The sequence below is a fragment of the Camelus ferus genome, chromosome 1, assembly GCF_009834535.1.
Source record: "Camelus ferus isolate YT-003-E chromosome 1, BCGSAC_Cfer_1.0, whole genome shotgun sequence".
Classification (NCBI taxonomy): domain Eukaryota; kingdom Metazoa; phylum Chordata; class Mammalia; order Artiodactyla; family Camelidae; genus Camelus; species Camelus ferus.
Genome location: NC_045696.1, coordinates 83,665,123 through 83,686,486, shown reverse-complemented (window position 1 = coordinate 83,686,486; position 21,364 = coordinate 83,665,123). Strand labels below are relative to the sequence as shown.

At 41.0% G+C, this 21,364-nt stretch overlaps 1 protein-coding gene across 14 annotated transcripts in view; it reads left to right on the top strand.

Annotated features, from left to right (window-relative positions):
- The window catches only part of LOC116665336, a 101,110-nt gene that overhangs the window by 4,267 nt on the left and 75,479 nt on the right, over nucleotides 1-21,364 (top strand). For 11 of the 14 annotated variants that reach the window (XM_032484754.1, XM_032484747.1, XM_032484734.1 and 8 more), the window contains one exon: nucleotides 11,122-11,191. In XM_032484754.1, coding sequence (XP_032340645.1) covers nucleotides 11,171-11,191 — 21 coding nt within the window. In that variant the 5' untranslated portion in view covers nucleotides 11,122-11,170. Of the gene's footprint in view, nucleotides 1-223; nucleotides 361-11,121; nucleotides 11,192-21,364 lie in introns of all 14 variants that reach the window. The other 3 variants (XM_032484762.1, XM_032484742.1, XM_032484736.1) reach the window with 1 other exon arrangement.

Sequence of the window (21,364 nt, the reverse complement as noted above, 5' to 3'; positions counted from 1 at the left end):
GAATCATTTGTCTTGTGTTGCTCTGCTCCTTCTAGTCTATTCTCTAGTTCAACTGTTCAACTCCTGGCATCCAGCATCCTCATAACTACCTTTGGCTTCCCAGAATCCTCGCCAATGACTGTGCCCTGTGCCAATGACATTCCCCACTTCCCACCCACACTGTATACATTGGACTTTCCTGCTTGAAGACCAAGTATACTGACCTAAAATAATCCTTCCACAGTCTTGAGAGGGAGTTCAAGATGGCCTGAATTCACTTCTCGTGGACACACATATGGAACAATTCCTTCTGAAAAAGACCTGAAAAGCTAGTTGAACAGCTTCTCCACAACAAAGGAAGAAAGAGCCACATGCAGACAGGTAGGAGAGGCAGAGATACAATCTCACCAAAAACCCACCCTCTGCACGGTGACCCACAATCAGGAGGGAATGTCACAAATACGGAGCTTTTCCCTGAGGAGTAAAGGGTTCATGCACCACATCAGACACCCCTAACCCCTGGGACCTGCACTGGAGAGAAGAGCCCCCAGAACTCCTGGCTTTGCAAAACCAATGGGGCTTACACCTGGGGGACCCATAGGGCTGTGCGGAACTGAGATTCTGCCCTTAGTGGGCTTGTGTGCAGATTCACTTTCCGCAGGACCCAGCATAAAAGGAGACTGAAAAGTGCCTAGCCTGTTTGTGATGAAGATTCATTGGCTAATCTCAAAGCATCTGCTGGAGGGCCAGGGGCCTACTGGGACTCTCCATGAGGACAGAGGCACTGGTGGGCACCATTTTTGCATTACTCTCCCTCTGCTTTGCTAGTACCTCAGGCTCATGTAGTCACAGACCTCCCCAGCTTCCCCACTGAAGCCTGAGGCATGCCCCATGCCTGTGCTCTTCCACTCCCTTACAAAAAGCAGTGGGTGCTCCCCAGCCCTGAGCTCTCTCCCAGCCTTGATAAGGCTGAGGCATGCCCTGACCCTGCACTCTCCTGCTGCCTCGCGAAAGCCGCAGGCAAACGTGATCCACACAGGAAACGTTCTGTGATTGCCTGGCTCTGGTCGCTGGGGCTTGCATTTCTGGCCCCACAGGACTAAAACAACTAGAGAGACAGTTCTTGGCTGGCTGCCACCCCCAGGGCACTGCACAGACGTTAGACTGAAACACCCCCCCCCCCCCCCCCCGCCAGTCTGCCTGTAAAAAGGCCTATTTACTTATCCTAAAGCATCAGCCTCTGGGCAGACATGGGTTTACCACATATCTAGAGGCTTCAGAGGTGCTCTCGGGCATGTAATCTGGAGGAACCATCTTTGTGTTCTTCCTTGGCCTCACTACAGTTCACTGGTACTTCCCAGAGAGGAGCTTATACACTTGCATGAAGCCCCAGTTTTTGCACCTGTCACCCATGGGAGACTTCCAGATCAACTGGTCTAAAGACCAGCAGAGTTTATGAATGAAGTCCCATAGGACCATATATATCTGCTATACTTTAAAAAATGCTGCCTGAGGGGCTGGCTTCCAATCAGCCTGACTGAAGTTCCTCCCTTTGGAACACTGACAGGTCTTCGCACACCATCAACAAATGGAATCTATTAAGAATAAATCAGGCTGCTCAGACAATCAAAAAAATGTTTGAGAGATTGCCAAGAGGTAGGACAAGGTTGAACTATAAGGTTCATCACCTACACGAGGCCAGCCCTTAAGACTGGGAGAGGGAGTTGTTGCATCTGATGTGTAAAAATAAACACAGATAGTCAAGCAAAATGAGGAAACAGAGGAATATGTTCCAAATGAAAGAACAAGACAAAACTTCAGAAAAAAGACTGAAATGAAGATAAGTAACCTGCCAGATAAAGAGTTCGAAGTATTGGTCATAAAAATGCTCACCAAACTGGGAGGAAGAATGGATAAACACAGTGAAAACTTCAACAAACAGATAGAAAATGTAAGAAAGTGCCAAACAGAAGTCACAGAACTGAAGAATACAGTAAGTGAACTGAAAAATACACTGCAGGGTTTCAACAGCAGACTAGATGAAGCAAAGAACAGGACAGCAACCTGGAAGACAGAGCAGTGGGGCTCAGCCTAATTAAACTTCAGTTTTAAAAAATACAAAAAAAAAAAAAAAAAGAAAAAAGAAAAGAATTCTTTCTCAAAATGCCCATTACTGTCTTTTCCTTTTCCTCAAGTAATTACTTAATCAAAGGAAAGCAAATTGAGTCTATTAATTAATAGAAGGATATTAAAGAATGAATTATTAACTTCTTATTCCTCCCAAGAATTTTGTGGGAAGATGTGTTAAATTAAAGGGCTGAACTCTAATGGCAGAATCCTAGACAGCCTGATGAGAGGAGGCGTGATAATTGTGGACGAAATAGTTTGACTTTTTACTATTTAGTTCCTGATTCTCCTGCCCAGTTGTAAAGGGGCTTGGGAACGTTTAAAGGGTGACTCAAGATGCCCAGTGCCTGGGTCCAAATCCCATTTAAGTCACAAACTATAAGGTCAAGAGTAAGTCAAGCACCATTAATTCTCTCATCTGTAAAGTGGAAGAGATAATCATATCTGTCCCACCTAGTTCAGAGGAATTTGCTTCAGAAAGAATAAGCCCACAGGATTCAAGAGGTTTGCAAACCTTCAGACTTCATTTAGGTAAAATTGAAAGCTGTAGAGGTACTCGTCATTGTCCACCTAAATTTGTTGGTACGTTTATGGGAAACTGCAGATTTGTTAAAAAAGTTAGCTTCAGCTGCCAGTTAAAAATGATAATTTTCCAATGATAATTATCCATGGAGCTTCTTTTCTTTAATTGTCAAGAAGGGGTAAAATTATGAATTCAAAACAAAGGACATTTCTTGTAGCACCCCTATTTCAGCCAGATTTCTAATTCTCAGCTTATGATATATGGACTTGCATTTTCATTACGCTTTAAATCTCAACAAGTTTTGAAGCAGTTACTGTGCACAAGGCACAATGCAGGGAGGGCAGCAGAAGGTGGGGATCTGATGATCAATGAACCATGGACCCCTCTGTGAAGAGCCTGCAGATGTGGTGCTTATTTGTTTAAAGGCTAAACTGAAGTTCTGGTTGGAAATTAAATTTCTCAAGGGGACTGCAGAGCAAGGAAAGAAGAGGCCTCATGATATAATCAGGCTATTTCTAAAGAAGGCCTTTTAGACAAGGCAGTTGGAACAGGTTAATCAGTAGAGTCACTTACAGCTGGGAAACATGAGTGATGCATAAACATCCTAAAACATAAATACCTACTTTCCTTTAATCCTCTCTTGATGTGGGGCCAAGGTCTTTGCTTTGTGTGTGGATCTGCTGTTGGTTGGAGCTCAGCTTCATCTTTTAAGCCTCAGAGCATCTTTCAGATTCCAGTTGCAGCTTCACTGAGTGGTGCAGGAACTTAAAGACACGTGCATGGTAAAGCCACTCAATGTAACATATGTCTAGAGCTGAAAAACTTTTTCCTTGGCCTTGTGTTTCACCTAATTTGACTACAATTTTTCTGTAAGCTACCAGCCATTATGGAGCTTTTCCAAACCACATATATTCATTTTCATAGAAACAACTTTTTTTCCACTCTCATATCTCATTAGTTTACATAATATTTGGTTAAATTACATAATAAAAATAGCAAGTGTGATTGCATAAACGGTTTTTAGAACAAACTATTTGCCTCTACTGAGCATCCAGCCCAGTCGGCGTGCTCAGGCCAGCTGGAGGTTAGTTGTTGTGCTGGGGGTCTTCAGCCCTGAAGGGTGGTGGGGGCGGAACTGATTTGCAGGGAGAGGGAGAGCCTCCCCTAATCCAGTGAGTTCGTTTCCTGGAGTTAAGGGCTCCTACTGTCGTCTCAAATGCTAGTGAGATAAAAGGAGGAACTGGTGATTCAACCAAAGGTATATGAGAGAAGGAACAGTGAAAGCAAAAGTCTTAGGAAGAGAGGGGGGGTGTAATAGAGTTACAGAGAGGACAAGTTAAGATAAAACCTAAACAAGGCCATAAAGTTAACCGACTGGGGTGGAAGCTTGCCATATGTTGGGGAGTAAATGAGTAGCAGACAAGTAAGGGAAAAGGAGTAGTAAGGGTGGGCTCCTCTTTCAATATGTTTGGCTGAGAAGGAAGATAGATTGGGGGGATTTCGAGGAAGAAACTAAGTTGAGGAAAAGTTTGGTTTTGGAGTCTGTTTTTGGATTAGCATACACTTAAACATTTTGAAAAGGAGCTAGTAGAAAAGAATGCTACTTACTACTTTTAAGTAATTAAATGAAGAGGGAAAAAGGCAGATATTTTTAATTGCTCTTGAAAATCTATTTATTCTCTATAGGATAATGATGCTTTCTACTCATTCACAACTTTTAACATTATTGAGCATATACCCTGATCTTAAGATTTGCTTTTCTCTAAGGATCGAGTGGATAGCACACTATACAAAAAGAGGGCCAAGTTCCCAGCACTAGGCTGCTAGTCCATGCATTTCCCCTCCCTCCTCTCCCCCACCATTGGCAGTTAAGTGCACACGCCCACTGAATAACTTCATTTGAGACTCTAGTATCCCTCTCAACATTTGCCTCTAACAATCACGTCTAGCACTGTGCCTGGTACCTAGTAAACACTGAATATATCTTTATTGAATGAGTGAGTAAACTTGGCACGCAAGATGGAGTCTATTTTTGGTATCCACCATATGTCAAAGTAAATAACAGAGGGGTTCACAAGAGAAATGTTAAAGAGAGGCACAGAAAAGAGAGAAAAAAGTTCTAGGAGAAAATGTTAAGTCAAATTCATTTGATTTTAAATGTGCTACAACTTTCTAGGCAGGGAAGCTTTAGAAGAAATCACAAAGGAAAACAAATGAAAACAACACTAACAATCTCATAACTAATAAAATTAGCAAGTCTTTAAAAAAAGTTTACATTGAGATTAGCTTAATGTGGTAAAAATATTTTTAAAAGATATGCTACAGGGATAACTATGAATTGCTTACACATTTTCTGGAAAGCAGATTGACGATACAGATCAAGCACTGTAAAATATTCATGCCTTTTGATTTAGTAATTTCCCTTTCCAGGAACCTATCCATGGAAAGTAATCTAGAACACAAGAAAACATTTTTGCATGCAAAGATAATCATTTCGAAGCTAGTTATAGAGAAAAACAGGAACAATCTAAATGCTGAACTATTGGGAAATAGTTAAATAAATTATGGTATAAATGGTATATTAAAATATTAATCAGCCATTAAAACTGGTTTTTCTACCTTAGAATCCTCAGAAAGGGTCCCTGGAAAAAGGAATTATGTGAAATAACCATTAGGAAGCATTTCTCTGAAAAATCAATATAGTAGCAGAAAGGATGGCAACAAGCAGTCCCATAGAAAGTAACTTTTGCTCAGTCTCTCAGAAGAGCTCTGGAGGAAGTATAGCTCATACCCCAGAGTTGTTCCCATCAGGAGCCTGGGAGCTGGCATATTTATATTTCTGCTCCATGGGGTTATTAATTAAGGGTGAGATGGAGGGGAGTAAATTCCCAGGAATTTCCCTGCCCTTTATGTGCAGACATCAAAGTGGCCTCCACAGCCTGAGTTACAGGTGCTGGCTGTGGGCATGAAAGCACACTGGAAGCCACTGTGCAGGACGTGGTAAAGGTCTCCAAGCAAATATGAATGGAGCACTGATGGATCTGCTTTACAGGTGTTTTCAAAGTATACTCCATGAGAAAAGGGAAGCCTCCTACACTGTTGGTGGGAAGGCAGGTTGGTGTAGCCACTATGGGAAACAGTATGGAAGTTCCCTAGAAAACCAAAAATAGAGCATTCATATAATCCAGCAATCCTGCTCCTGGGCATATATCCAGAAAAGATGAAAACTCTAATTCGAAGAGATGCACGCACCCCACTGTTCATAACAGCACTACTTGCAATGGCCAAGACATGGAAACAACCTAAGTGTCCGTCAACAGATAAACGGACAAAGAAGATGCGGTATATATATACAAAGGAATGTTACTCAGCCGTAAGAATTAAATAATGCCATTTGCAACTACGTGGATGGACCTAGGGATTATCATACTAAGTGAAGTATACATACAGGGAAAGACAAATCTTGTATCACTTAAATATGGAATCTAAAACACAATACAAATGAATCTATATACAAAACAAACAGACTCACAGATGTGGAAAACAAACATGTGGCTGGGGAAAAGGGAGGAATAAATTAGGAGTATGGCATTAACAGATACAAGCTACTATATGTAAAATAGACAAGCAATGAGGATTTACTGTATCTTGCAGGGAACTATATTCAATATCTGATAATAACCTATAATGAAAAATGATCTGAAAAGTATATGTGTAACTGAATCACTTTGCTATACACCTGAAACTAACACAATATTGTAAATCAATTCTACTTTGATTAAACAACAACGATAGAAAAGAACATTCCATGATATGATGGAGGCTAAGTGAAAAAAAAAAACTACTGAAAGTTAGTTTCAAAATACTTTATAAGGGGTCAGATTTATACTACAGCCTGAAATAACTAGAAACCTGTACAAAATATATGAAACAATGGTTTAGGTGTAAGGCATCAGGCAGAAGTAATCCCACAGAGTGAGGAAACGGAAGAGGTGAACCTAATGATTGCTCTAACTACTGCCTGGAGAGAAGGCAGCAGGTCGGAGCAGGAGGAGTCAGGTGGCACGCGGTCATCTCCCTAACAGAGGAGACAAAACCGGGAGACTGCAGAGGTATTTTGCATTAGGGAAAGCTGGGTGAAGGGTACACAAGAACGATTTTTGCAACTTTTCTCTAAATCTAGAATTACTTCAAAATAGAAAGGTTTAAAAATAAAGAAATAAAAAAAAAAAAAAAAGAGAGAAATACACCATGACAACACTAATCAAAAGGAAGACAGAGTGGCTATGTTGTCAAAGTAGATTTTAGAGAAAAGAATATTATCAAGAATAAACGTGGTCATTTCATGATGATAAAGGGGTCAGTTTATCAAGAGGACATCATAATCCCAAATGTTTATGCACCTAATAGCAGGTCTTCTAAATACACGAAGCAAAAACTATAGAACAAGGAGAAATAGACAAATCTGCAATTCTAGTCAGAGCCTTCAACAGTCTTTTCTCAGTACTGGATACAATAAATAGCTAGAAAATCTGTAAGGATGTAAAAGACCCGAGGAATACTATCAACCTACATGACCTAATTGACGTTTATAGAACATTCCACCCAAACAACAACAGAATCATGTTTGTTTTTTTAAGTGCACAGGAACTATTTACCAAGATGGACCATGTTCTGAGATGTAAGCGTCTTACTAAATTTAGGCCATCCACGTAAACACCACTTCTGTTCAATGGTGGAGTGCTGCTGTGCATGCCTTTGTGGCCTGGTGGGTCAGATAACATGCTCAGGTCTCATGGTAACTTGGTCATCCATGGTTAAGCATTCAGTCTCTAAGGCCTAGTAACAGGCCAAAAGCTGTTCCTCAAAAGTAGAGTAGTTATTTTCAGAGGGATGATGGGGTTTTGCTCCAAAATCCTAAGGATCTGCACTGTGATCCACCTCTAGGGACTGCTGAAGGCTCCAATCAGCATCCCTCTCTGCCTCTGACGATTCGGGTACCATTGGATCTGCTGGGTCATGGGGCCCAAGGGGCAGCCTTGACCTGTTGCGGAGCCTTCTTGTTTGGGGTCCCAATCAAAACGAAGTTTTAGGGACACTCAGTTAATGGGCCAGAGTAACACCCTCAAATGAGGACTAAATTGCTCCCAAATTCATGGACTCACTTGGCATTGTGCCTCTTTTCTGTTTGTACGAGGGGCCAGATGCAACAACTTATCCTTCACCTTAGAAGGGTTATCTTTCCATGCCCTGCACAGCTGAACCTTTAGAAATTTCACTGAGGTAGAAGGCTTCTGCATTTTTCTCAGATTTATTTCCCACCCTCTGACATGCAAGTGTCTTACCAATAGATCTAGAGTAGTTGGTACTTTTTGCTCCAATCAGCATAATGTCATCAATGTAATGGACCAGTGAGATATGCTGTGGAAGGGAAAGTGATCAAGATCCCTATGAACTAAATTGTGACTTAGGGCTATAGAGTTGATGCACCCCTGAGGTAGGACAGTGAAGGTGGATTGCTGGCCTTGCCAGCTGAAAGCAAACTTCTTCTGGTGGTCTTTACAACAGGTATCAAGAAAAAGCATTTGCCAGATCAACAGCTGCATAACAGGTAGCAGATGTGTTAATTTTCTCAAGCAGTGAAACCGTATCTGGTACAGTAGCTGCAATTAGAATCACTCCTTGGTTAAGCTTCCAGTAATCCACTGTCATTCTTTAAGATTCATCTGTCTTCTGCACAGACCAAATAAGCAAGTTGAATGGGGATGTTTTGGCTACTATTTTCCTAGTTAGAGGCAGTTCCAATGGCTTCCACTTGACCTTTCCCACCATAATAGCCCTCACTCCTGGACAAGGAGCCAATGTTGGGGTTCTGCCAGCTTCTGATTATATCTATTCCAATTATGCATTCCAGAACTGGGGAAATAACCACAGGATGGGTTCAAGGACCCACTGGACCCACTGTGAGAGGGATCTGAGCTAAAATTCTTAGACCACCTACCCTCTGTAAGCCCCTCCTCTGACTGGTGGACCACAGTGATGTTTCAGGTCTCCTGGAATTAGTGTCAGTTCAGAGCCAGTGTCTAGTAGTTTCCAAGAGGTCTAATTATTTCCTTTTCCCCAAAGTACAGTTACCCTGGTAAAAGGCTAAAGGTCCTTTTGGCAAAAGCTTGGAGAAAGACTAACAGTATAAATTTTTGGCAGTATACCAGGGTCCTTCCTTAAGGGGACCCAGCCTCGTCTGTATTCAGAGGGCTCTGAGTCTGAAAACTAATTCAAGTCTGGGAATTAGTTGAGAGGTTATGACTCTTTTATAATTCAGGTTAGACTTTTGTCCACTTTCCCTAGAATTTGCTGCTGCTACAGATCAAGTAAGATGTAGTAAGCTTCCTGTCTGCCTCACTTCTTGGAGCACTATGATCAACCAACCAGTGCCACAGGCCTGTGGAGTCAGGCTATTCAGACTGCTGCTTGACTCTGCCATCCATCATGGCAACCATGCCCATCTTGCTTTTGTTGGTTGAGTGCCACCACTTGGCCTTTGCCATCCCAGGATCTAATTACTCCCATCGCATTCAGGTTTCTCAAGTCAATGGCTGTAGTCCTCACTACAAGGTCTGGCCTATAGAGACCAGTGATTACAGAGCTCTTCAAGGATGCTGGGGCTTTGTGCACAAATTTATTTCTCAGAATGGTGAAAAGTATGTCTTCTGGACTCCCTGGTATGTCTCCTGGTATGTCACCTGGACTCTCAGTTGTGAGTGAGTAGGTCTTAAATGACAAATCCACTGATTTAACAAATCTACATTCCAAACTCCTTAAGTCTTTGAATCCTTTCCTCTACATTAAACCAAGGCGGGCCTGGCATTTCTAATTTGCTCACAGTGGGCTACCCTGTGGTCCATGTTTCATCCAATCAGCCAAGCAGACAGTTAGAACTCTAGCCAACTCCCCAAGCTGTAACATTAAATCCAGAGTCTCTGCTTAGTAAGCCCATATTGATAATTTCAGCCTGATCTATGTTTGTTTCTTCCACCACTATCCCACACCCTCAGTGTCCATTCCCATGCATGTCCCCTAGATTTCTGTCTGTGTAAATTTGAAAACTTACGTAGTTCTTTTGGAGTGCAGCCCCCTCCTCACAGTCAAACTTTGTACCTTTGAACCTTAGGAGCCTGCTGGGACCTGAGTCTAGTTAAGAGGTCTAGAAGCAAAGAGGGGTAGTGGAGACGGGTGCTGAAAAGAATCAGCTTTGTGTTGCACAGCAGCCCTGTACAGGAGAGCGTTAATTTCCTCAGGCAGTGCGGAGTTTATCTTCTCCGATGGAGGGGTGGGGACAAGTGGAGAGGCTGATACCCTGGGCGTAGGGAGGCTGCTTCCACTGAGAAAGAAGACTCATCAGAATTGAGGGGCTCAGATTCCCCAGCTTCCTCAGGGTCTTCCCACACACTCCTCATTACAATTAAAAGATTCCCTTTCCCAGTCAGTGCCCTCACTTTTAATAGTAGACACCCTGTGAAGCTGGGAGTTCAACTTGTAGTTCAGTCAATTGCAGGATGAAATTTAGTGTTTGATTTTCACCAGTCTCAGCCCTGCAGCTACAGGAGATAAAGATCACCTTCAGGACACACATATAAGTGTTTGGCTCATTTATGTGATGCTTGAACTGGGAATTAGTATCCCTGAACTCATCCTTTTCTTTTACCACTTTGTCCAGCCACGTTAGGGGAAACCAGCCAACCTCACTATATTCATTAGATTTCCCAAAATGTTTGACAGCATTGTATATGCAGCCACTAATCTCCTTGCTTCTTATAAGTGGTTGGTTGCTTTGAAGTATAATGAAGATATTCTGCATATCTGTATTGCCAGATCATGCCATAGGCCGTCAGTGCTCTTGTTACTACTAGAAATAGAGTCATTAGCATCTTTCAATTTAATCTGATTAGAGAGCCAATTAAAAAAAACAAAACAGAACCAGTTCAGAAAGCATCCTTAAAATTCTGTTCCTCTAGAACCACTCTTAGCACCAAAATCTGTATTAGCCAGTGTTCTCCAGAGAAACAAAACCAATAGAACATATACAAATATTTTTTTCTATAGAAAGAAAGGAATTTCTCATACAATTAAGGAGGCTGAGAAGTCCAGGATGTGCAGTCGGCCAGCTGGAGACCCAGGAGAGGAGACGGTCAAGTTCTAGTCTGCACCCAAAGGCCTGAGAACCAGGAGAGCAGGAGAGCAGGTTTATTGTATTCAGGCCTTCCAGGGATTGGATGAGGCCCACCACACTGGGGAGGGAAATCTGCTGTATTCAGTCTATGAATTTAAATGCTAATCTCATCCATAAACATCCTCACAAACACAGCCAGAAATAATGTTTAATCAAATGTCTGTGCCTGCTGTTGTCCAATTGTGTTGACGCATAAAATTAATCATCACATGGAGGATGATCAAGAAAGGAATCAAAGACAATTCTATGTTTTCTACTTTAGATCCTTGCCTGAACAATGGGTCCATACTTGCTGAAGAGAATATGGAAAGATGAACAGACTTGAGGTACCGGTAAGAAATTCAGTGCTGAACATGTGGAGCATCTATGGCACATCCAGTTGTAAATATATGGCTTTGCATTTGGATTGGAGGTAAAATGTCGACAGCTACTAGTATATAAGCTTTAGAACGAGTGGATGAAATTTGCCAGAGGAAATCTGGATTGAAAGAAAGAGTCCAGGGTGAAGAATGGAACCCTGGAAAATTACAAACATGAAAGGACAGGAGAAAGCCAAGGGCTCAAAGGCAAAATAACAGAATGAGGCCAGGAACCCAAGGCAGGGGCTTCAAAAGTAAAGGAAAGGAAGGGCACCATCCACTGCTGAGGTCCAGTCTGGTAGATACTGAAGGGGGTCCAACAGAAATAGCAAATAGGAGGTCTGTGCTGTCTGCAGGTAGAAAAACCTGCAGACGTGGGATGGATTGAAAAGTGACCCTGCAAAGGACATAGAGACATGAAACATACACTTACCCTGTCAGCAGCTTCGATTGATGGGAAGTGAAGAGATGACCCAGGATGCAAACAGGTTAAAGATTTTTTTCCCCAAAATGCTGAAGGAAGATCAGGGGCGGGAAGAGGATCGATAGGGAGCAAGCTCCCTGGAGAAGAATGGGCTCCAGAGAAAAAATAGGCCCAGAGCATATGAAAAGTTTGGTTTTAGACATGCTGGTATTACTGCCCATTCTTCAATATTAAATTGCATTCTATCATAGGTGATAAATAAACATTTCTATGTTTTAGATGTTACCTTTGTATATGTGCTGAGGAAATTGCTTAATTTCATGATTTCAAAAAGTATCTAGGTCCAAATGGAATAATATATTTGAAATTACTGTGTAAACTCTGAAGAACTATATAACTGCCAGGAGTAAAGTCACTGGGAGCAGTTTGAGAGAAATGTAATTTCTGTCCTTTATTCTCTACCTAAGTAATAATAATTTGTCCCAGGGCACATGTTTCTTTTGTAAGAGGTTCACAAAATCGTAGTTTCTTGCCTTTCTTTTTTTCTCTCTCTCTCTCTTTTCCAAATACCTTCCAAATATCTCCTCTGCTTCCTATCTTATAGACCAGTGTTTTTCTGCCCTGCTCTAATGATCTTTTCAGAGTTCTCTATTTTGCTCATTTCTGCCCCGTGAATCTATCCTAAGCCTAAATTTAATTTTTCTCATACACTGATTGAAACTTCACTATTCTAGTCAAAATCTTGCAAATGGCTTCTCCAACTTCTCCTCTGCATTAAATACAGAATAAAGTCCACATTTCTTAGCCTGGGATTCAAGGCACTCCCTAATCTGGTCTCCACTTTTCTCTGCAGCCTTCTCGCTAACTTCTGTCTAGTACCTACTTATATTCCACTCCCATCAAGTTGATATGTTTTGCTTCTTGAAGTCATCTAGATGGACCATATCTTTTTATACAGCTTGTGCCTTTCACAACTTTCAGAGGCACTGTTCACACTGCGTTGTGGCTGGTGCCCCCTGGCTTTGTACAGCATACAACCTGCAGAAGTGGTAGCGGCGGCCCCTGTTTCACAGCAAAAATACTGCTCCAACTTCTGAACTTCAGTTACATCATGATCTGGATTTCCAGATCCAGCTGAATTTCCCTCTCTATTCTTCTTCAAACCTACATATAGAGAAATTGTAACTAGATCAAATTCAAACTCATAAGCCCAGTATTCAAAATCTTCTTAAGCTAACTTCTCTGTGAGCATCTCACTTTATCCTCAGCATGAATGCTCTATTATGAGTGAGCTGTTGTCTATAATCATTTCTCTAGATTGAGTGCCCACCATCGAGCAATTTCGTTCTCTTTCCTTTCACCCTCACTCCTTCCCACCCTCTTCCAACAATTCAAAAACAATCCATCCTTCATTAAGTTAGACAGTTTCACCATCTCCATAAATCTTCCGGTGCTTATTCTGCCCCATAATCATCCTTTCTTTCCTGACTTAGTATTGAGGTTATAATCTGTGCTGCAATATTTAACACTTGGTTAATATCACATCTTATGCTCATTTGTCATGCATCTAATTTTGTCAGCGATCAGTCAGACCATGATTTTTCAGTGGTTGAAACTTTGGCTTTTATGACATTTGTATCTCTTGAGCATAATACACAGTCTTATAGTATATACTTGTTGATTTGATATTTTCACTAAAATTTTAAAAAGATAAAACTCTTATATCAGTCTGTAGGGTTCTTAAAAAGTTAATTTGTAATTTGTAGTGTAATTTGCAGAGTTTTGGGGGGTTTTTTGGTCTGTTTTTTGTTTTTTACTGTCCAGAAGCTTCTTTAGTCTTTGAGTTCCATTAGGAAACTATGCGTTTATTCTATATCTGGATGTGACTTGATGAAACTCAAGCGAGCCAGTGATTGTCTTCCCTGGAGTATGTGACTCAAGGCCACTGGTGTCTTTCTTGACCACCCGGTGGAAAATATCTCCTTAAAAAATGAAGACAAAGAAATGTGGAAAGAGCAGAGAGATAAAGGGGAACTGTAAGGACCTTCTGTGAATGCCTGGATCCTTTTATACTTGACGGTCAGCTGCATCCCTGGATTGGCCATTTATATGAGTCAATAAATGCCCCCTTTTAGGAACTCAGGCACTTTGAATTGGGTTTCTGTTGTATTGCAACTGACTCATACATATGTAATACCATTCTACTATCTTGCATTTTGTATATGCAAGCACTGTGTTAGGTTTTGTTAGTGATATCCACTTGGGCAACTAACTCATTCTGTCCTTTAGTCACTTTACAATCTAGTAAGAGAAAAAAGGTATACAGATAATAATACATCACAATACAATGATAGGTGCCACATTAGAAACACAAAGGACTACAGAAGTCAGATAAAGGACTCATCTCTTTTGTTTAAAGGGATCACAGAGGCTTCATGGAGAAGGCAACATTAGAAATGGTCCAAGGATAGTGCAGGGCTTTCTCAAGGAATGATAAAATATCTAATAATACGGGAGTATAGGTTTTGAATAGTGAGGATTAGAAACTAAATTGGAAAGACAAATTGAGGCCAAAGAGTGGATAAACTTAAGAATGCTAAAATATGGGCTTCATTAGAAAAAAGGGAGCCATGCCAGGATTTTGAAAGGGATCAAAGGATTGTGAAATACACCTACTATTAACAAAAAGAACATTGAAGCTAGTCTATAATGCGGGAGCTTGGGAAGGGAAGTGTAGGAATTATACTTGAATTATAATTTTTGTAAATCTCTTTCTTTTCATAATGTTTTCTTAAATATCTCTATTAACATCTGTCAACAAAACATTTCTAGCAAAGTGTATTCAAGTATGTGAAGGGATTTGAATCGGTATCTTACAGGTATGTTAATCATTTACACTATCTGTATTCTTCAGAGATTAACCCTTTGCCCAAATCATAGAAAAATCATTACTATGACTGAGTTTGAATTATTTTTTGACATTTTTACAACATGTTTAAACCTTTAATTATCCATTCAATTCAAGGCTGACGATGATTACATTTACTTGAACTAGCCATAGGCTTGAAAGTAGAGTGCATTCTTTGGGTTGTGTTATGCAAGGTATTTTTAGAGAATAGATAATCTTATTCTTTTGTCCTTTGTTCGGCTATACTTGGCACTCAGAAGCCGTGCTTTTGCATTGCATGCACACGCTTAGAGAGGAGCTTAGAAAAGTTCTCTTTCACCAAATTGTGGGCAGAAAATGACATACTGTGTAGCACAAGCCAAGTAAAGAAGCGAACTTCTCACAGAATCACGAGACGGCCCCATCTGTAATTCTGGGTGTAGCTATGGTCTCATGCCAAGTCTTTGCTCTAGGGGAGCTAAATCGGACTCTTTCCCAGAACTTCCGAGAATAGTTGTATCCGTTGAAGGTCCTGATGCCAAGTGTCTGATGACCACTGGCCCAGACTCACAGGAGTCCTTTCTACCTGGCAGCTGCCTAGCTCGCCACAGGTTGCTTAGGAGAGGCCATACTGCTCTTTGACAAAGCAGTGTCTTAATCTGAAAGACCAGGACCCACTCTGATAATCTTGAGATTAGTAGCAAATTATGTTGTGGTTACTATTGGTAGAGTCACAAAAACTTCTTAAGCATTTTAGAAAGATTTCCACTTGAAATGTGTTGAAATAGAAAATTTTGTGTGGAAAGGTAGTTGTCTGATATCTGAGAAAAGATAGCTGGGCTGGTTTTCTCTCCTTGGTGACCGACCCAGTACAAATCACCAGGTAGGCATTTCTGTGTTGAATTTGTATTGCAAGCTGAAAAGCTAAACCAGGTTCATGTTTGACCATCTTCAGGGAGCAACTATATCTGATTTGAGTTCAGGAGATAACCGATCTTACACGCTTCTGATTCTGATCTGCCGTTGTGACTGGCCAGACAGAGAAGGGCTAGATCACCTAGGAATAAAGTGGGGCACTGAGAAAAAGCAGTAGAAGGTGTGAAATTTTAGAGACAAGGGCCTGAGAGAGGCGGCTGTTTCTTACCGTGGCCCTTGAGGGAATAGTAGCTTTACCGTTGTGAGCATGCCTAGGGGGCTTCTGCCTTTTGTTTATTTCTTCTGGCTCCTATGCACTCACCTGTGTTAATATTAATAAATTACTCTTTGCTTAAACACTTCATGTAAGGGCCGATTTTCCCCACAGCCTGGAACAGCGCCACCACTACCACAAGATGAAGCAAGCATGAAAGAGTGACAAGTGCGCTGGTGAAGCAACACTCTCCTTTATTTTCTTTACGCTTCAGATAATAATGACTCTAGGGGAGGAAGAGAAACTCCAGAACGACTTTGTTCTCTTCAAAGCCTGAGCCTCAGGAGGAAACATAAGACAAGACACCTTTCAGGCTGAGGGGCCACAGAACACACGAGCCCTGTGCCTTTATTTTATTATATTGATGATACTGAGTTCAAAAATTACTTCATAAAAAACAGCTATGGATAGTGGATAGAAAAAAACCCTCAGTGGTGGCACTTAAATCAAAACTTTAGTTTGTTCATAGGCATTTTCAGTTGCATTGCCTCTTGAAGCGTGCAGAATTTTAATGCATGAGAGGGGAAAACAAGTAAATGAAAAACCTCTGGATTTTCATCATAAAATCAAATAAATAAAGGGAATGTCTTCATAACTGTTAGACATACACGGATGAGTAAAGAGTTGCTGAGATTTCCTATTAGTTGACGTGCTGGTTTCCAGTAAAGAAACCAACGTGTACCCTTGGACTGTTGGTCAGAGCACCATGGAATGAAACCGAGTGGCCAGTGATGTAGTTTTAGACGAGCACCTGGACCAAGGAAGGGAAGAAAGGAGAGGGAGGGGGAGGGTTTTCTCCAGGAGCATAATCTTTCCAGGTCGGGCCCCTCTTTTCCAGGCTCACCCACAGCCAGGCTCCCATCCTAACCACGGGCTCCTCGGGTTTTGGCTTGCCCACCTCCAACCAACTGCACACTTAAATAAGCAATTTCACCTCTTCTCCCCTTGATTACATACCAAGAACTGAGTGTTATGTTCTGAATATATCCCCCCGAGTTTATATATTGCAGCCCTAACCCATGTCATGACTGTGTTTGGACATAGGGCCTGCGACAAGGTTAAATATGGTCATAAGGGTGACGCCCTATGAAAGGAAGGAATCTTTCTAGTGGCTGGCTGGTTCCAAAAGAAATCAATTGATCACCCCTGACATGTTTATTGTGGTGATTTTTTTTTGTACCTTCGTCGTGTAGGTACCAGTGACTTCAACTTTCAAATATTCAGCTGCGTGACTTCAGAGATGTTTGATACAAGGCAACCGATTCTCTTCTATTCTAGCACACATTTGGCCAGTGTAACACCAGTAGCCCTTTACCTTCCTGTTATTGATGCGCTGATATTTCCTGTAGGTACCAAGTCATGTGTCAACACGAACGTCCATTTTATCTCCTTTTGGAAGTAAAAAGGAACAATTATCCAGCATCTCAGCTAATTATAATATGTGATAGGCGGGCTTTGGCTTAACTCTGTGAAGAGCATGACCAGGTCTGTTTTTTTGAATTTCTGATTAATAAATTCACAAATCCCTCATATGCTTCTAGCCCCTCTTAGGATCTCTAACAGTTTCTCCTGCCAGTCTTCTGAAACCTCACCAATACATTTTTTTTTTTAGCTAATATTTACCAGTTTGACCATAAGAAACAGGGACACCCATTCTCTTTAATCCATCTGATCCTGTTTATAGTAATATCTTTGTTTATATTTTGAGGTCCATGTTATAAAGCACATTCACATACTTCTCATTGAATCATCACGACCACCTCCAAGGGTAGCTTATATGGTCAGGTCATGCCCTCCCTTAGCACCTGCTTTACCTTTGCAGGATTTTCTAATTGCCTGTTTAATTTTTTTTAATTTTAGTAAAGTACAGTCAGTTACAATGTGTCAGTTCTGGTGTACAGCACAATGTTCCAGGCATGCATATACATACATATATTCGTTTTCATATTCTTTTTCATTAAAGGTTATTACAAGATACTGAACACAGTTCCCTGTGCTATACAGAAGAAACTTTTTTAAAATCTATTTTTATATATAGTCAGCCTGTTTAATATTGATCTATGTGCCTTGCGCAGTACTTGGCATACAGTTGGTGTTCAAAGGAATGGATGACTTGATGAATGAATGAACATTTCTGTCCCTATTTCACCCCTGAGAAAACTTGAGACTCAGAACATCTGAGTCTCTTGCCTAAATTCAGAGTTAATAAATAGGCTGAGTCAGGGCTCATACTCTTCTGGACTTCAAGCCCTTCCTTTTTCCAACCCAGCTGCTAGACTGCAGAGAAAGCACCGAGACAAATTTCTCAAACAAATAGAATTGGTAGAAGCCAAATAGGAAGCGTGATTGTGTTTTAGTTTCCTAGGGCTGAGGAAATGAAATACCACAAACTAGGTGGCTTAAAACAATCAAAATGTGTTCTCTCTCACCGTTCTGGAGGTCATGAGTCCACATCAGGGTGTCAGCAGGGTTGGTTCTTTCTTGGGGGCTCAGAGGGAGAATCTGCAGTCTGGCTGTCTTCTGGATTCTGGTGGTTGTCAGCAATCCTAGGCATTCCCTGGCTTGCGGCAATACCCACCCCCCCACCCAGTCTCTGCCTCTGTCTTTCCATGGCTTTCTACTCTATGAGTCTGTGTATCCTTTGTTCTTCATAAGGGCAAAGGTGGTTGGATTTAGAGCCCACTCTAATCCAGTATGACCTCATCTTAACTCATACCTTAATTACATCTCCAAAGACCCTGTTTCCAAGTTGGATCATATATACAGGTACCAGGGTTTAGGACTTCAGCATACCTTCTGGGGGAACACAGTTCAAACCACAACGGAAGATTTTTTTTAAGGGACTACTGTGTGAATAATTTAAACATAGTTGAATTATTTCCACAGTAACACTTGCCATAGGACTAAGGTTGTAACTTTATTAAATCACTCAGTACACCATTTCCTCAAGTGTGTTTTATAACACTTGTCTGCAGGATATTAAGAGGTACTGCTTCGAGGGAAAGGGGTTTTATTATTAAACAGTTTTAAGAAACAGTAGGTCAAAGAAAGTTAAATAGCCTTCTTGCTACGGGACTCCTCGGAGCCATTAATATGCCAGTGTGCATCACAAAGATGGAGTATGTTTCCCAAACTGATACAATGACAGATCATTTTTTTAACTTGAGTGCTGTCCCAAGGAACACCATTTATGAAACCCTACTTTCACAGTTAACATTATGTTGCAGCTATCTGTTTACAAATTTGTCTCAGTAGATTGTAAGCTTCTGAAAGGCAGAATCCAGATTTCACTAATTTTTGAATCCTCAGAGCACGCTTAGCATCTGGCAGCGACGGAGCCCTGTGGTTGTACAGGATGCAAACAAATGATGCTTCCTGGACTCATGCAACCCAACCACACTGGACATGTATATTATAAGTTGAGATTTTTTTCAGCCATGTCACAAATCTGCCCTCTCTTCCTTGACCGTAAAGAGGTTACCTTTTCTCAGATAGTAAGAAATTTGAGAGGGGGCAGTCCAGAACCATGCACAGCTGCTCAGAATAAATCATTGAGGACACAGATCATCTTGTTTGCAACTTCTGTAATAGGAGGGTTTCATCTCTGTTGCAGAATGGCTGCTTCACAGCCAGCCATCACTTCTGGGCTCCAGGCAGGAAAGGGAAAGTCCATTCTTTCTTATTCTCTTCCTTCCTTCTTTCCTTCTTGCTCTTGCTCTCTCTCCCTCCTTCCCCACTTTCTCCCTCCACCACCCCCTCTTACACCCCCCTCCTTTTAACATTTAAGAAAATAATAGCTTTCCTAGAAACCACACCAAGAATTTCAGCCTATATTTTGTTGTCCAGAAGTAGGTCACACAGTCCCCCCAATGCAAGGGAGTCTAAGAAGGTGTTCTTTTAGGCTCATTGTCAAGCCAAAAAATGGGATCCCATTGGCAAAGAAGAATGAGAGAAAGGCTTTTGAGTATCAGAGTCTTAAATCCTGTGCAATAGGTTTTTTTTGTCACTATTGTTATTGTTAACTGTAGTAGAGTTGTGGCTATTTCTGACCTATTTATAGAAAAAAAGTTTTTCTTTAATTTAAATATTTTTCTATTTTTAAATTCCATAAATAAGACATTTGTTTCAGTAATTACTTAAGCTGTTAGGTTATATAACCAACTAGTAATAAACTATCTTGATGAGGGAAAAAATGTGTTGGAGAGTGTCCCAGGAATTCTGGACCCAGAATAGTAGGCTAATTGAGTGCTTATGCAATCATTGGATAAACTCACAATACAACTGAACAAGGAATTAAATATATAACCCCAAAATATCCCATTGATTCACTGCATTGGGAAACCAGTATTAACTTACTGCATCCTATTGATCCAACATGATAAACAGATCATTTTAATGGGGACTTTGATTCCATCATGGTTCAGTTTCCAACATATGTAGGAATTTTATATCAGCCAGAAAACAGCTAGCAGTCCTTGGGCCATGCTGGTCTGATGTTTGCTTTACCAAGTTGGTGCTGTTTCCCTCTGAGAGACAGCTATCCTCAATTAAAATCCTGCACTGTTGGCTAAGTAACAGGCCAGCAACCAAGATTTAAATTGTGGAGAAAAAATTCCGAAGTGTTGTCTGAATAATAGGAAGGAGGAACTCAAAAATAGAAACTGCTTTCTGCTGTGATCACCCTTGCAGCCGTTAGAGATTTTCCCATTGATTCTGGGAGTGTAGGACACGCAGATTAAAGATAAAGTAACTGTAGCAGCATTGGCGTGACTTTTTCTGTCAATTTAATTAATTGGAAGTTTGTGAAACTTAGGACTTTGATATAGCTGCTTTATTTGTCTTTCATTCTATTCTTAGGCTTTCTGTTCCTATTTAGAAGGTAGTTCTTTTTTTTTCCCATTCTTTTTTTAATTGAGCTGGTTTACAATGTTTTGTCAATTTCTGGTTACAGCCTAATGTTTCAGTCATACATGTACGTACATATGTTCATTTTCATATTCTTTTCCATTATAGGTTACTGAATGGAATATTGAATAAAGTTCCCTGGGCTATACAGTAGAAACTTGTTGTTTATCTATTTTATATATAGTAGTTGATATCTGCAAATCTCGAACTCCTATCAAGACAATTAATCGAGGAACCGCTCATGATTAAACATGATGCGATAGCACCTGTGGCTTCTGAGACGTGAATGCAGTGAGACTGACCTCACTCTCCCTCAGATGTCAGCTCAGGAAATCCTATTTCTAGGGAGAGAATGAGGGTGCTTTTGGCATTGTCACATCTCCCAAGAATTATGGGATTGGAAAGAGTATAACACCCTCCCCAAACTGGTTAAGATCAGACCCAGAAGCTTTGTCCAATCTCAGCCCCTAACTCTGGGCCAGATTCCCTGATAGACACATGGTACATTTTCACTGTGTTTCACTTCCTTAAGATTCTACAGGTAGCCCTGTGGATTGTGCTGGGGACACGCCAGGGCTTAGGCTCCTAGACAGCTTCTCGGGGCCCTTTCTTCATGTCTATGCCTGAGGGCCTTTGCACAGGCTGTTCTTTTTGCCTAGAACATTCTTCTCTCCCCTACTTCCTTTTGTCTACATTCCCTTCAGGTTTCATTTTAAATTTCCTCTGCATACTAGGTGAGTT